We start from the raw sequence: 16,369 nt of genomic DNA, 5'->3' as shown, positions 1-16,369 counted from the left end.
TGGGCCAGAGAGAGTATATTTTCTATACATTAATCAATTAACTGTATTATGTTTTGTTTTCTCTATCCCAAATTGAATGTGAATTATGTCCTTGGTCCCTTTTCTTTCCAAACCATGTATATGTTGATTAGTGTGTAAACACACTGTCTCATTATAAGGCCAATTCGGTATTCTAACTAGCAGGGATTTTACAAAATATAACATAAAATGTTAAAATTTATCAGCATAATGATACAATAGCAGAAGCATAAGAAGGTTTCAGATAATCAAGAGTCCCAGAACAGTGAAAGTTAAATCCTCTTCTTCATCCATGTCTTCTAGTCTGAGAGAGAGAAAAACATCAATGAATTTAAGTTGTTCAAATTTAGAAATGAAAATAAGTTCAATTAGGGATACAATGTGAAAAACAAAGGTTATTAAATTATGACACACATCCTGTCAAGGTAAAGGTGGGGAAAAGAAGATAATTTTGTCTATCATGACAAAAACGTCATTGTTTTATGAAAAGGGTTAAAAAAAAAAAAAAAAAAGACATGCAGCTGAAACTACAACATGGAGAGTGTTTTTGACTGGATTTATGCTCGCTCAGTGCCGAGCGCAGTGCTCGGTGCAGAGTGGCCCTGCTGTGGTTCAGCCTCCTCTTCCTTCTCTCCAACCAATCCAGGCTCTATACAGTTGAGACTTCCAGACTGAACCCCATATAAGGGCTGACTCCTCCTGCCACTTTTCCTTTTTTCTAGTTAATCAAAAAGAAAAATCCTGCCCACCTCTTCCGCAGCCTCTCTCAGGCCTGTGTGTTCTGGGAATCACACTAAGACCTTTTCAGTATTTTACATGCGACTTTTTGTCTGTAAAGAAACATTTGTCAATCTGCTCGGTGCCACCCTGGGCAAAACACTGGCTGTTTTTAATGGTTGTTAAAATGAGTGGCGGTAATCCCAGTCCCGAGGAGGGAAAATTACTGAGAATTTTACTGATCCGTTTATGTTTCACATGCACACAGACAAGGGGCTCAGAATCAATAGTGGAGCACTTTTTGTCAAACTGAAAATGAAACCGCGGCCTACAGAGACCGGATCCACGGTGTTCCCCACACGCACTGAGTCGAAGGATGTTACTAACGCCAGTCACTTTATGAATAAAGAGGGCACAGAGTGTACTACTACTATTATTATTATTATTATTATTGCTGTGATCAGCAGGTCTTTGACGACACGGCTCACCACGCGCTGGTTTGACACAGGCAGAAAGACGCGTCAACGCACGTTCAAATGAGAGTGAGGAGTGAGAGAGGTGTAGATTAAAAGCACCAAACTAAAGGACTTAAAAATAAACAAATAGCTTAGTTCCTGTTATTTTTATTTTATTTTATTTTTAAAAGGTTGCTAATAACGGAGGGAATAGTTTGTAAATTGTGACCATAAGGTCGTTCGGCTGAAATGACAGAAATCAAACAAGGTTACGACCAATGTGTGCAACCTTCATTTATATGAATAAATGCATTTACAAATATCATGCTGGGATATAACTTGGCGTTAATTGATGACATTTCTTATTTTAGCTAATCGGATCGTTAAATAGACATCCCACTCAATTGAAATAGGCTAAAGCAAATCGCCCAGCCAATCAGGTAAACCAAAACTGCTGCCTTATTAATTGTTATTTGTGTACATTTTTATTATTGTTTGGGTGTTATTGTGCTGTTAAAACAATTAAGCCTATCTTGCTTATTAATTTATCACTGCTAATTATCAGTGTTATCCACAGCAAAACTGTAACAGTGCTGTTTGTTTCTAATTAAGTAGGCTTATCTTAGGGCTAGCCTACTATTAAATAGCCAATATAATATGTCCTATTTAATGGGCTAGTTTAAGGATTTAGTTCTATTTCCGTGTTGTTGTGGTGCGGCGTTGGGGCCTCCGGTCCAGCTTTTGACGGCGATTTGTTTCGTGGTGCACTTGGTGTTTTAGTTCGTTTTAAACATGCACGAGGCAGTCAAACGACACAAGCGTCAGGGCTAATCATAGAGTAGGCTAGTTCAAAGTTAATAAAATGTTTAGTGTAGCTATCTTAAAATAAAAACGAATTTGTCGCGTTTATTTATGCAGCCTTCCTACTCCTGTAAATGATGAACGATAGGTCGTTTATCATGATGAGTTAGAAAATTGTAATTCACGCTTTCCCACTGTATTATCATGATGCTAGGCATAATGTATATTAGCCTGAATGGGATTAGACGGCTAATTTAACCTCACATAGCCTTTGGCCTGCTACAACAAAATACTCACTCAGAGATGTAGTAGCCTAACCCGTCTTCTCACCCACCTTGTTGTTTGTGACCACTAGCCTAACACTGAGCAATAAGAATTTTAATGGTCAACGAATAAATTGGGGGTTCGCCTTTATGTAGAGGTTATAACGGACCTATCAGCATTTGCCATTAGAAACTGTCACACACTTTTTTTTTTGTTACATGCTGTCATTCCGACAAGGCTTTTAATATAAGGAAATGTGCGTTAGGCTACTCAACAGGTGACTCCCTCCTACTTACCTGGACTCTCTACTTCTGGACTCTCTCTCTCTATCTGGCCAGTCTAGTCTCACTCAAAATTCTGAGAAAAAAAAGTCAGAACTCACTCACTTTTCCCCCCACAGCGGCCCTAATCCTCTTACTCGGACTTAAATATAGGATACACTCACTTGGCCTCAAATACTGGTCGATGTATGAAGCAGTCTCCATCTTGCCGTGCAGGCGCGCGAGCTCCCCGGCAGTGAATCCCTGGCTGTTGGGCGCGCGGGGGTTCTCCGTGTGTCCAATCAGCAGCTGGACCACCGGCAGGTGTCCCTCCCTGGCGGCCAGGTGGAGCGGCAGGTTCCCCTGCTTATCCACGAGGTTTATGTTTGCCCCGTGGTCCATGAGCACGCGCACAGTGTCCACGAACCCCTCACGCGCGGCATCGTGGGTCACGGTGAGACCGCAGGCCGGGTCGCGTGCATCAGGGTTTGCACCCGCCTCGAGAAGAGCTTCGGCCACGGCGGAGCTTCCCAACATCACCACCTGCACAGGAAAGATGGAGGAAAGTAGCGGTGAGGAAGATATGGGGATGGAAATTAGCCACTTGGCTATAATCCCACATATTTACATGTCAATGTCCATCAATATGTACTGTAATAAATAAATCAGAATCTGAATATATTGGAGTGTATCAGTAATAAACAAATAAACAGACTGATAGTCTACCATATAACGTCTAATTCATATTTCTAGGCAAGTGTGCATAGGCTACAGGTCTAACATTAATGGACTAGTCTAATGCTAATGTAACAGTAGCAATATAGTTTATTCGGCCCATAAAAATGGTACCAATTAATTGTGTAACTTTTTTTTAATGTTTAGACTTAATTGCCCATGAAATGTGCTTTAGTCTAAATCTTATAGCTGGGAAGTGACTCCACATAGCCTATTCAGTAGCTTTGGTAATATTAGCATTAGTTTGTTATTTTTTATTGACTTGCTCCTCTTTTAGCTAAAAGTGCAGTTTGTTAAAAGAAGAAGAAGAAAAAAGAAATCCTTGCAGGAGCTGATGCAACTAGCTACAGCAGGCCCTCTTCCTCCATTTCCTCATCACCACCATTTTGTTGCTTTTCTCTCCCACTCCACCCTCAAATATCTTTTGCTTTACAGCAGGTATGTAATTTATTATAACAGTAATATAAACACAATATGTCCCATTCTTAATAATATCTGAATAACCTTCTCATGGTCAAGTACAAAACCATATGCTAGAGCTACATCAACTAGTGAAACTAATAGAGGAAAAAACATAGGCCTATTCATTAAAAAAAACACAAATGTGTTCATATCAATCTATAAATTTATAATAATATAGCATGAAATAATTTATTACAGCAAACTGGTTTCAAGACTATTTGTTAAACTGTTTGGATAAGGAGTAGACCACAGTCTAATCTCATTTGTGCAACTTGTCCACAAAATTCTTGATTTTATCTCCATCTTTTTTTCCCTTTATCTCTTTAAACAATTTACTTCTATATGACAACAGACAAAGCCTGCTGGATACTTGAAGAGAAAATATGTTGAGGACTTCTATCCTGCATGCAAAATATGAGGAAGTCAAACATGTAGCCTATGCTTGTCACACTTCACCAATATTACTATAAACAAACTTCATGAAAACAACCTTTGTTTCTATTGGAAAATTACCACAAATCAATCTGAAGGATATCTCCACCAACCTGGAGTGCAGTCATGTTGAATGCATTAAATCCATTAACATCTGCTCCATCTTGCAACAAGTTGATAACACCTTGTAGATCTCCCCTGGCAGCAGCTGTGCAGAGCAAGTCAATCACTGATCTGTCTGCCATCCTTTTGTAAAGAGAAATATAAGTAGAGAGAATCCAAGGTGTCTGTCAGGCTGTGTGGAAAATGTAGCCTATGATATCCAAAATGGTGGTGTTATATCTCCTCCCTCCCACACTTACATCATACAGGGGCATGCCTACACAGCTCATATTCACTGTAAAAAATATATTCTTTTTTTTTTTAATTCATTAAAGTAATTGTCAACATTGTCCTCATCCTTCCCACATTCAGCTTTGCTTCAATGCACACCAACTTAAAAAAAAGAGACTAAAATTATATATAAAAAATAAAACAAATATTTGCACAGCCCCATCCAAAAATAGACAAACATGGATTTTACACAACAATTGCTCATGACTTTCCAGGTGGCACTAACTAAATGTCATAAGGAAGTAAAAAAACAAGTCGGCCTATTTTTCCACGTGTTGAGACCTCCATCTCATCCTTGGTTGTAAGTAGCCTAAATTGTGACCATCTGGGACCAATTTCCTTTATTCTAACGCATCTATAGCCTAATGTATAATAGCTCTGTGTGTTTGGTTAGATCGGCAGGATTGATAGGTAAACTAACAAACGAACAAGCAACAACAAAAAAACAAAAAACAAAACAAGCAACGATAAAAACTTACTCTCAGTGAGGTTACAATCACAACACAAGCTGTCACTCCTCCCTGCAGCAGGTCAGACGATGTCATATCTTTCTCCAACCAAGTAAAACTCTGAAAAAGCAAAACAATAATAACACACGCTACAAAATAAATAAATAAATAAATAACAATTTAACGAATAAATTGTTATATCTGCGCAGGTGGGGATGTCATTCGCTGTCACTTCCCGCTCATTTTTAAAATAATGTGCCATAATATAAAACGTGCGTTTCTGTGTTTATATGTACTACCTAGTTATAGTGTCAGCGCTCCCCAGTGGAGACAAGGAGACCAATCCAGAGCTACACAGTCATTGCATGAGCTGTTACATTTTCAGTCCTACCGTCTGATCCGCCATGAAGCAATGTCACTGCGATATTTTCTCAAATAGATCCAGATGTCCAAACAGAGGAAAAGAGGAAAGCCCCTACTGAAATATCCTTAGACATCGCCGAATGATTCTTCAGAAAAACAGACTGAGCTGCAAGACACGGTGTCTTTGCCCTTTCACTTTGCTGTGTGTGGATAATATTTGAAATTCTGACAAAAAAAGATGCCCCGGCGTGATTGGATAGGCAGTGATGATAGGCGGGACACTGTCCTCACCGGAGCTGGGGAAATGAATCATGATGCTGTGCCACACTGCTGCAACATTGTCTCTGCCCCGCGATAAAGAGGCTTTAGGCTACTTCTCTGGGGTCAGTTACACAGTAGCATTGTGATACAATATATGTGAACTAGGTTCCTTCATCTTTATGTGGTGTATCATTTCCAGTAGCCTACTACCAGAGCAAGATTACGTGCATTAAAATAAAGTAGGTCTGTTGATAGCGCCATCACTTTTTTATGCGCCCATTGCGCCCTCTGGTGATGACATGTCACATCGCCCCTTGGAGTTTGAGGCGTATAGGCTACTTATGGCTATTCCTTCCTTCCCTCCATCCATCCATCTTCTTCCGTTTCATCCGGGTCCGGGTCGCGGGGCAGCAGTCGGAGCAGGGACAGCCACACTTCCCTCTCCCCGCACACCTCCTCTAGCTCTCCCGGGAGGAAGAGGCGTCCCCCGCGTGTCCTGGGTCTCCTCCCGGTGGGACATGCCCGGAGGGAGGCGTCCAGGGGGGTATCTGAGACAGAAGCCCGAGCCACCTCAGCTGGCTCCTCTCGATGCGGAGGAGCAGCGGCTCTGCTCCGAGCTCCTCCCGGATGACAGAGTAGGCTACTTATATTGAATATGTCTACTACTCTATTGTATTGTCATGCGCAAGAACACAGGAGTATGTCAAGTGCCCATGAGGATGTATCCCCTCAAATACGATCTATACATCAAGCATGCTTTTTAATTGTCTAGATTTACTGTGATAAAAGTCAGTGCAGAATAAAATGAATAAGGTCAACTAGGGTCAGAAGCTGGCAGGTGTGATTGGTGTGGTTGTCAACACACACACACACACACACACACACACACACACACACACACACACACACACACACACACACACACACACACACACACACACACACACACACACACACACATTATCTTAAAGAGAGATAGAGAGAGACACAGTACGATTGTAAATGTAGGCCATTGGATACTGTTGTGTGTTTTTTAATTCTGTCGTTGTTTTATTATCTTATTGTGCTTTTATGGCGATATGGATCCCCTTGGGTCTGAAATAAAGAAATTAAAAATGAAATGTTGTGCCCTCTGCCCTTATTGTTTGAATCAGAAGCTCTCACAAGTGTGGGTGGACTTAACCCCTGGTTGACAGACTATCACATAGGACTGTTGAGTGCAGGCATCTGCATCTCTGAGCTCAAGGAACAGCTTATTCATTGTGGGCCGGTGTGTATAAGTAAATAAGTACACAATAAAAGGGGCATGTGGATGAGGGGGCTGGGGGATGATATATTCGTGGGCGACAGCACGAAAAACCTTTGACAGAAAAGTGCTACTCGGCCATACTTGGCTCGGAGATTTTTTTTACGACACTTGGGTGCTGTTTCACGGCAGCCGTAAAGCGATGTAGCTGACAATAATGATATGAGATAACTGAACAGTGTAACGTTACTTTACAGATTTTTTGTGTATCTGAAGCTGTAAAATTCCGACAAAGTTTGACATCTCTGGTTTTGCCAACTTCTCCCTCGTCGCCAGGTTTGAGTGAACTTGTTTTATCAGTATCCAGTGTCCCTCTGTGAGACGAGAGAGCGACGAGAGCCACTGGAAGAAGAATTGCTTTTAGCCAGTCATTGCCATGGCCTCCGAGAGCGGCGATAGCAACATGGACAGAGAAATGATCCTGGCCGACTTTCAGGTGTGTCTCCTTTTGTGTGTCCCTAAAATATTGTATTACGTAGTTGGTAGTGTGTCCGCTGTTGTTGAATCAGCCGAGGTTGTTGTCAACAACAGTTCACAGCGACCTGACCGCCGTCGTAAACACCAGAGCTGAGCCTCTGTGGCTAACCCACCGAGCTAACACACTGACAGCTTGCTAACAGAGACTTAGGGCACTTATTAGCTGAAAGCTCAAGACCTACACAATACCACGGCAAGACCAAAGCTGCCCCATCTAAACAGTCACATAATAAGCGTTTCTCGCTGGTTTTAAAAGTCTTGTGCTTTGCTTTGCTTTGCTTGACAGATACCGATGATATTTGTTTGGGCTGTAAAAGCTGAGCTACAGCGTTATCTGTCAACTTGTTTACACATCGCCAGTTGTTTTGTTCGGTTTGCTCACCGTCGTTGAAAAAAACAAACAAACGGGTCACCCTCAAAGATACCAGTTTTTTTTCTTTTTCAGCCCTTTTTGCACACAGGGAAGTCTGTTTTTATCCTGTGGAAATACAGGCTAACAAGACTGGTTTCTCTTCTAACTGACAGTAACGTTAATGTAGCATCCCTTATAGTTAAAGCTGTGGATGACAGGGGCTAAGTGGATGCGTAAGGACAGACATGTTGTTTAATTAAGCCCCTTCCTCCTCCACTATGCCATGCCACATCATAAGGCTCAAACGTTATCCGGTTCACACTCAATATGTGTCTCTTTATGTCTCATTGGTATGAATATAAGTTTCTAAAGAGGAATAATGTCCTACATATACAGACCTCACATTGGGCTGCAGTGCTCAGGAATCAAAGCAGTTTTTGTAATGTCCCCCCGGTCGATCTACATCTCTACCTTTGCAACTGCTTCATAAAATTGTGTTTCAGATGAAAATAATATATAGCTAATGAGTGCCAGAGTTGTGCTGCATGAAATGGATGATGTTCACATAAGAGGAACTGAATTAAAATGACCAAACATTCATTTCTTTCAAAACATTGTTAGTTGCTTGAGTAACCTTAGATGCCCATCAACTTTAAAGTGTGTCATATAGTTTATAAAATTACTATTGACTAGCAGAAATATCCTGAAAATACTGTGGAAATATATGCATTAACTCAGTTTTTTTAGGGTGACTTCTATTGGGCATAATGTTAAGTCTTGTGGACCGGTTTTTGCTCACAGGCACCATGAAAATAATTTTACTACTCTGTTTTACAAGAAAAGAGGTTGTAAACTTCCCAACAAACAGATTCAAGTGCATTGGTTCTTTAGACTTGTAAAGCATAACAAATTTAGTACCTGCAAGTCTTTGTATTAAATTAAGTCTGTGTTTGACTTGTCAGTATTCTCAGTTTCTTATCATTAACCACACTAAGGTGGTAAGATGATCACATCATTGGATTTAGATTTACTAGATATCCTCAGCAAGACTTTAAACCCTTCCATAGTCCTGTTCATGGCCTGCTAAAGTAAAACCTAGTTCAACAGTATATCCTCATATTGCAGGACATACCTGTTACTCTGCTTGCTTCTACAGTTCAAGAAACCTGTTGGGATGGGAGTAGGTTTAATACTATTAATTCAGACACTTTGTTTTCTCCCTGTCCACAACCAAACTATTAACATTAGTAAAGCATTTCGCATCATCAACTCCTAAACCTGCCCCTTAGCCAAACTGCATAGTGTCTTATTGGGCCCCTTACAGCTTCTCTAACGATGTTATGACTGACACGAAGGACACGATGCTCTCAGCTTTGGATCCTCTGCCTTATTTTACACTTGAGAAAAAATACAAAGAGCTGAATCTAAGATATCATTAAGCTATTATTAGAATTGGTAGGCTATATCCTGACTTGCTTTGTAGTATTGTAATCCTTTTATACAGCGAAGAATTTACTTTGTTTAGCCAGATTTTTTTTTAGAGTTTTAGTTACCATTTTTGTACAGGATACAATCTTCTTCCTGTGTTTTGTTGTGAAATGTGTTTTTTGAGCTAATCATTGTTTCATATCAGAAATCAACATCAGAATGTCGTGCAATGTGTTTTCTTTTATGATGATGTTTTCTTTGTTTTTTCCACTCACAGGCTTGCACTGGAATCGACAACATTGCAGAGGCAATCACTCTGTTAGAGCTTAATAACTGGGATTTAGTGGTAAGTTCATTATCTGCAGGCTTGGGACTGCTCTCTTTGACAGACAGGTGTAGTCCATCTAGAGTGCAAGTTCAAGAGGGCAGCTGACACCCAATAACACACAGTTTTGTGATGGCCAAATGACTTCCCCAGCATGTCTCGTTAAGCAGGCTGCATCTTGACAAGACTATCTATCGCAGTGACCATGAGAGTGGGTGTCTCCTCAGGGGTGTGGCAGAGTAAATATTGATTTGAGAGACACTGTGAGAAAGAATAAGTCCTGCTAGGTAGTATGTATCAAGTCCCGATGAGTCTGAAAAATAAGTAGCCCTTTCCTGTGAGGTGGATACTGGAGGGGGTCAGTCTATATTTAGACTGATGCTGGCAAGAGTTCAAAACCGGCAGCGGCAGCAGCAGCAGCAGCAGGAGCAGTAGTCCAAGCAATAGCAGGACAGACAGTGGCCCGGACTCACTGCATCTGTAAATCTGATGACTTGCAGTTTCTCTGCAGTCGTTGGTAGTTTTTATAAACACAGACAAAACAAATCTGTGTGTATCCTGCGTGTGGCGTGGAATGTATAATATAAAAACACATACACTCATTAGTTATCACACTTTTGCTCTTCTGTAGTGGTTCTTTTAGGTGAGATGGGTCAATGTAAAAATATCCCAAAACAAAATAACAAACATCTACACTGGCAGTATAATCCACCTCTCTACTGCCCATCTGTATGGTCAGCATGCCACAATATGGCTAAATATGTTGTTGCGATCTCAATCAGGGATGATCCACAGAGGTCTTTTCCTATCCAGTTCAAACAGAGCTGGTGATTTCACACTGTTTTGTCAGTGCTTTATGTCAGACATATCATGGCAAAGACAGGTGACAAACTGAAACAGACCCTCACCGTGACTAAAATCCAGTATTTCCCTGGGTTTGAACATTGCTGGGAATGTTAGAACACAATTGCAAAAATAAAGAAAACTTGCAAATTATGACATTTAATTTTAGGAAGCGCTTACGTGTCACTAATAACAAAGACTGGCTCTGTTGTATTCAGATATCTCAGTGATCCATGACCACTACCGTGTAACGTTCAGTTACCAGATTCTCGTTCGGTGCGACACTGGACTATGTTTTGTCCTGATAACCGGTTTGTGGCTCTTTACCAACAAGGATTGTGTGGCTTGCTGGTAAAGTGATATCGCAGACGTCAGTGGTTCACAGGAGTGACCAAAGATAATGACTGGGTACGACGTTAGAGGCCAGCCCTAAGACATTTAGTGGGATTGAGATCATTGTGGTGGCCATGTCATTAATCTACTGCACCTAAATTTTTGTTGAACCTCACTGAACAATGACAGGTAGCTCTGTCTCGTTTAATGAACCTCATCTGAGTATGAACGATTCCTTGGCTGTTTTATTATTCTTGACCTTGTACGACCCTTTTTTGTCACTATATAACACCCGTCATAATGCACAAATAAACAGGTGTATGATCACAAAAGCATGTAACAACAAACTTCAGTTTGCTTGTTTTGCAGTGAGGACTAGTGAGTGTTTGACAGAGCAATTGTCCATTCAAACAAAAGCTCAGTGCAAAGCTGACAGTGGTTACTGTCATGTTTGTCCTTTCAGCTGTTTGTTCTGTTTGCTCCATCCTTCTCTGTTGCATTTCGACAGGTTTAGTGTGAAGCCTTTCAGCCAGCAAATATCAGACACTCTCCTCCTCGTCAGTCTGACAAACATGATGTTACAGAATCAAGCAAAATATAAATTATTAAGTTTGCCAGGTTACACAGAGCCAACCAGTCAGTCACAGTGATAATAAACCACCATTTTGGGAAAAAAAACAACGATACTTGAAGCTCGAAATAATTAGTTTTAGGATATTATGATTTTGTCTACTCACAATGTTAGCAATGTTAGTGGAGCACCCACCAGTGTCTTTGACAAAGTATGTAGCAAATCTAGGTCATATATTGATCCCTGTTTTGTTGACGGGGCACAAACAGCTGTTTGCCGTGTACTTTATACAGCAAATATGTGCTAATCTTTATGTTACATCACAATTGTAAACACAGTGTACAGAATTGTACCCTTTGTTTATCTGTGACCAAATATATTGGAGGTTTGGAAATGTGTTATGATTGTTTTAGTTGCTGCCAAAATGTCATTATTAATCGGATAGGAATAGGAATTTATTTATTGAAAACAGGGACAATGCACAAAAACATAAATAAATCTCGTGAGACAAGAGAAGATGCCTTGAGCCAGGTTGTAGCAACATTTGCTAATTTCCACCTGTAGTCCCTGGGCAGGTAAGAACAGATAAATAGATAACAATATTAAGATGACAGATACAAGTGATATGATCTGATAATATTTTAAAAACAGACAAAATAAACTAGCAAAAACAGAGAACAAGAGCGCCAAATCATGAAATGCACAATAGAGCTTAGATGAACAGCACATACTCTCTTTTACTCTCATCAACCAACTATCTCCATCCCCATCCTCACCCTCATCTAATAACCACACTCATGCATATTAATAACCAGACACATACACACTCACATGTAACTGAACAATGTGTGCAAGCTTGCTTACTCAGTAACCAGCGCTTTGATAAGCATGAGAATGTATAGAGAGCAGACATTTGAGTGTATAATCAAGTTTTCAAAACTCAAAATACCATATTTAGCAACTACATGACAATGATGGTAATGCCATGTTTTTTATACAATGATTTTTGTAACTGTTTTACTTGCCTGAGACCAGGATGTGATACAGTTCAAAAATGGGGCCTGATCATTGCATTTAGGTACTTGATGACATCACATGATACCTGCAAGCCTATTGAGGAATGCAGTAATAATGTTTTTTTTTTTTGAATAGTTTTTCATAAATAAAGATGGGATAGGCCAGGACAGGATAGAGTCAGCTATAGCAGAGCACTGGCCATTGAAGCAGCATTGAAGGCAGCAACTGAAACAAGAAAATGTCATTGTGTTGTGTTTTAAAATGTACTTCTACTTGTATTGCAGGCAGCCATCAATGGGGTGATACCACAAGAGAATGGGATCTTACAGAGGTAAAATCTCCTATTGCTACATCTTCAAATCAATGTTGTGACATTACTGTGTAAAAAAAACTATGAGAGAATGCCAAGGAGATGTGTGAGTCATTTCACCCCTCATCCAAGAGGCTTCTTCAGTTCTGAGACTAATGCAAGAAACCCAGGGACTATTGCATGATGACTCTGAGACTATTGCATTAGTCTCAGAACTGAAGAAGCCTGTTGGATGAGTGGTGAAACGTCTTCAAGCAAGAGAAGAAGTCCAGTTGCTTTTTTACTACAACTCCACAAGAATAAGATGACCTGGATGACTGAGAACCTTCATGGACATTTCTGAGGAGCGCGCAAGCACCTACGAGGAATGTTTGCCAGTCATTTTGTGACTGCTTTCTCAATTGTGGTTTTCAAAGAATGCATTATGAAAGCCTGACAGGAAGTCACACTGCTCACAAGATGACTAAAAGGACTGTCTTTCCATGTCCTGTTTTAACCTGACTTGCTGAGCAGCCTTTACCTGCTTTTTACCCTATATAATATATTTACCCAGTATAACAGTAGGATGCACCGAAGTTTCGGTAACCGAATATATTTGGCCGAATATTGCAAAAAAAGCCACATTCGGCCTTCGGTGGAGTGAGTTAAAAGCAAGGCCGAATAGACTATTAGTGGCATGTGACGCAATCAAACGTGCAGCAGTGTTTCCCACAGGATTTCAGGAGACCATGGCGCGGAGGGGGGGATTTCAATATATAGCGCATTTACCATTTATGCGCGACCTGTCCATGCGCCCGTGTCTGTATACATGTGTGTGTAGGTGTGAGAGAGACTGTAGGAGGGGATGACTGACAGAGATGATAGATAGTGAAAGACCAGAGTGTGAGAGACTGTGGCGGGCCCAAACGAGACTCAATTGATGGGAAACACTGTGCAGAGCGAGAAAAGAATTGCAGTTTTCAACCAAACTAGGGGGTTCCTCTGCAAAGACCTCTAGCACTGCTGCTGTAATTACTCATTTAAAAGCCAAACACCCTGAACAGCAAAGGCTAGAAATGTCAGAATATTCAATAAACATTTACTTCCTTTGAAAAAAACATGTCTAAATTAATTCTAGGCTATTTATGTGATATTAAAAAAAAATAGTGAAAAACTTAACAACCGCATTCAATTTTCGGTATTCGGTATTCAGCCAAGCATTTAAATTGTATTCGGCTTCGGCCACAAATTTTCATTTTGGTGCATCCCAGACCAAATTTTCTGTGTATCTGTATCGCTGGCTCCCAATATGAGATCTAATTTTGATGTTAAATATCCAAGTAAGAGTTGTTTAGTAGAAATATGTCCAAATATCTTGCCAGCAAATAACACTTACTTAGATGCTCCTAAGTTGGAGGTTATTGCTCTTGCCATGGTTTCTGTGTTGCTGTTTAAGAGAGGAACAATATAAAAGTTACTGCAACTGCAAGGAAGCGTTCTGCCAAGTGTGGAGTTGTACACAGTTTCTGAATAGAAAAGGTTTCTTTAAGAGGCTTTGTGCCCTCCACTTTCCTTCAACGGTTAGTTGACACTCATGAATGCAGTGAGCTGATCTGAACCCACTCAAACTGGAGACGTTCTGTTAAACCGGCTTTATTTTGTGTACACACTTGTGTGCATGTGTGCGCATGCATGCATGTGTTGTAGTGTGGTTCAGGCCTTTTGGGCCCTGAGAATATTGCTGGTCTTTCTCAAGGGCACACATTGCTATGAATGGGGGCTGGCTGGCAGTGTGACCAGCAGCCAACACATTTACTAAGTGGCTGGCACTGGTATGAGTAGGCTGGTGTTGCCCAGTAAACAGACCCTGATGACGTGACCTGAGCTGGGGCCAGTTGGAGGCTACGCCAATGCTCTTGTCTAAAATGCATTTCCGTCCTCCCTTGTGTCCTCCTAGGAAGGTTGGAAATTAAAAGCAGCACAGAAATCAAAATCCCCTGGGCCCTAAATATATTATCTGGTAGGAGAAAAATATTCTGTTGGCCACAGCCTCATGCTTAGACACTCTGTCCAAAGGCATCGGGCTCAGCAGCAGCTTTGTCTGCTAAGAACACATCCTGAACTGCACAGGAGAACAGCGCCATCTAGATGTAGGGCAGCATGGAGCTAGACCTATGCTGCCCTACAGCAACAACGGACAATTTAACGGCCTTCAGTCTTGCTGTGCCAAGTTTAGGTGAAAGTGCACTCAGGATCGCTTTTCCTTGAGAAATGTAAGAATACTCTTGGCTGGGTCGCTCGTGCTTTTTCCTTGCTACTAAAATCTACCACCACTTCTGCTGCCTCATTTGATTATTATGCCTTTCTCCCTGTCTCTTCACAATACTTCTCATCTGTGACATGGTTGTACCTGCTACTCTACCTCACCTCAGTGGTGCTTTTAATTTATGCCGATTAGCCTCTGGCATGTCCTTAAAAAGTCAAAATATTTGCATGTACATTGTAGCATTATTTCACTCGTATGCTAGGAATGCGGTTATAATTATAGGAAATACTTGGATCACATCATTTGTGGGTCACTAAAGTGTGTTTGTTGCTGAAGTGGTTGGTGGAGGAGACAGTTACAATGTGCTACCATTTGGTTTGGTTAATCCCCCCTCCCCCCTCCACCCTGTTGGCCCAGTCTGTATGTGGAGGTTTTGTTTCTTGACAGTCGACCTACGCCTCAGGACAGTGGCCTCTCCAATGTGGTGGGCCAAATAAAATACAGCCTTTGTTAAAAGCCTTAGTCTGGCACCCAGTTCTTGCAAGACAGTTGCTGCTTACACTTCACTGAACAAAGGGCACACTTTGTTCGTGGTCAAGAGTAAAAAGACATTATTTACTGTGTAGTGTGAAACGTGGGTCATACACTGAGTAAGCGGATAGAGAGAATGTAAGATCGGAGATATTCTAAGGGAGGGAGGGCGTTTGTTGAAATGTTTAAGTTGTTGTATAAAGTATGCATACTCAGCCCTCCAAGCCATAAGTCAACTTTTTTTTATTTCTGTACAGTAACTTCTCCAGCGAAGCCAGCCAGGCCAGCATGTACGGACCTCCCAGCCAATCAGAAGCAGCCGACGCAGCAGTAGCAGGAAGTTCGGCTCCTCCCGCCTCCTCTTCGTCTTCATCCTCCTCTCCTCCATCATCCTCGACTTCAGCTTTTTGTCCCGTCAACGCCACCTCCCGACACATCGTAGAGCGTCAGCCCCGAATGCTCAACTTCAGGGTGGAGTACCGGCAGCGGTCCGTAGAGCTGGTGCTGGAGGAAGGCAGCACAGTCGGTGAGCACCGCAAACACACACACACACATTGATATACATACTGTGTAATAATACTCATCATGATAACACTTTTAGTGCGCAATGTTAGGAGTAAAAATAACGTTTCCTCTGCACAACTTTTATTTACAGGAGAAATCAAACAAATCCTTGAGACAGAGCTTGGAGTCCCAGTGTCCAAAATGCAGCTGAAGGGATGGAAGAGTGGAGATGTATCTGATAGTGTGAGTTCATAGACCTTAAACATGTTTTTCACAAATGTAAAAAGACAACACTGGAGGTGTGTGTGAAATCCTCTGTCCTTTTTCTCTTTGTAAATTCACACTGTACTCCGTGTCTTTATCTAAATTGATTAGTTCCATCCTGTTTCCTAACATTTACACCATACAGAACATATCCAGTCCCTGCCCTGTCCTGCTTGTGTATAGTTACTATATAATACTTATTATATTATTATTATTGGACTTATTGCTATTCTGCAGATCTAGAATTATTTTC

The 16,369-nt window shown here is 41.1% G+C and overlaps 2 protein-coding genes across 3 annotated transcripts in view; one reads left to right on the top strand and one right to left on the bottom strand.

Moving 5' to 3' along the window:
- Positions 1-260: 260 nt before the first annotated feature.
- Positions 261-5,530, bottom strand: cdkn2c (cyclin-dependent kinase inhibitor 2C (p18, inhibits CDK4)). 2 transcript variants are annotated; one of them, XM_085775414.1, is made up of 5 exons: positions 5,378-5,530; positions 5,017-5,106; positions 4,258-4,390; positions 2,701-3,058; positions 261-322 (listed from the first exon to the last, which is right to left on the bottom strand). In XM_085775414.1, the coding sequence occupies exons 3-5, from the start codon at positions 4,387-4,389 to the stop codon at positions 318-320; spliced, it is 495 nt and encodes a 164-aa protein (XP_085631540.1). In that variant the 5' UTR covers position 4,390; positions 5,017-5,106; positions 5,378-5,530; the 3' UTR covers positions 261-317. The 2 variants fall into 2 exon arrangements, with proteins under 2 accessions (XP_085631540.1, XP_085631541.1); XM_085775415.1 differs by lacking the exon at positions 5,378-5,530 and having other exon boundaries at positions 5,017-5,218.
- A 1,520-nt stretch (positions 5,531-7,050) lies between these two features.
- The window catches only part of faf1 (Fas (TNFRSF6) associated factor 1), a 59,571-nt gene continuing 50,252 nt past the window's right edge, over positions 7,051-16,369 (top strand). Inside the window, exons 1-5 of the mRNA XM_085774250.1 lie at positions 7,051-7,352; positions 9,451-9,519; positions 12,547-12,593; positions 15,606-15,874; positions 16,004-16,095. Coding sequence (XP_085630376.1) covers positions 7,293-7,352; positions 9,451-9,519; positions 12,547-12,593; positions 15,606-15,874; positions 16,004-16,095 — 537 coding nt within the window. The 5' untranslated portion in view covers positions 7,051-7,292. The remainder of the gene's footprint in view (positions 7,353-9,450; positions 9,520-12,546; positions 12,594-15,605; positions 15,875-16,003; positions 16,096-16,369) is intronic.

The sequence above is a fragment of the Trachurus japonicus genome, chromosome 4 (genome assembly GCF_045865225.1).
Source record: "Trachurus japonicus isolate A0001 chromosome 4, Traja_1.0".
NCBI classification, from domain to species: domain Eukaryota; kingdom Metazoa; phylum Chordata; class Actinopteri; order Carangiformes; family Carangidae; genus Trachurus; species Trachurus japonicus.
This window is presented reverse-complemented; position numbering and strand designations above follow the sequence as displayed.

What these genes read in the sequence shown, in the direction of transcription:
- cdkn2c (XM_085775414.1), bottom strand. Translation starts at nt 4,389, where the DNA reads ATGGCAGACAGATCAGTGATTGACTTGCTCTGCACAGCTGCTGCCAGG. An exon ending in TCAACATGACTGCACTCCAG is followed by an intron (nt 3,059 to 4,257) that starts GTTGGTGGAGAT and finishes TTTCCTGTGCAG; the next exon opens with GTGGTGATGTTGGGAAGCTC.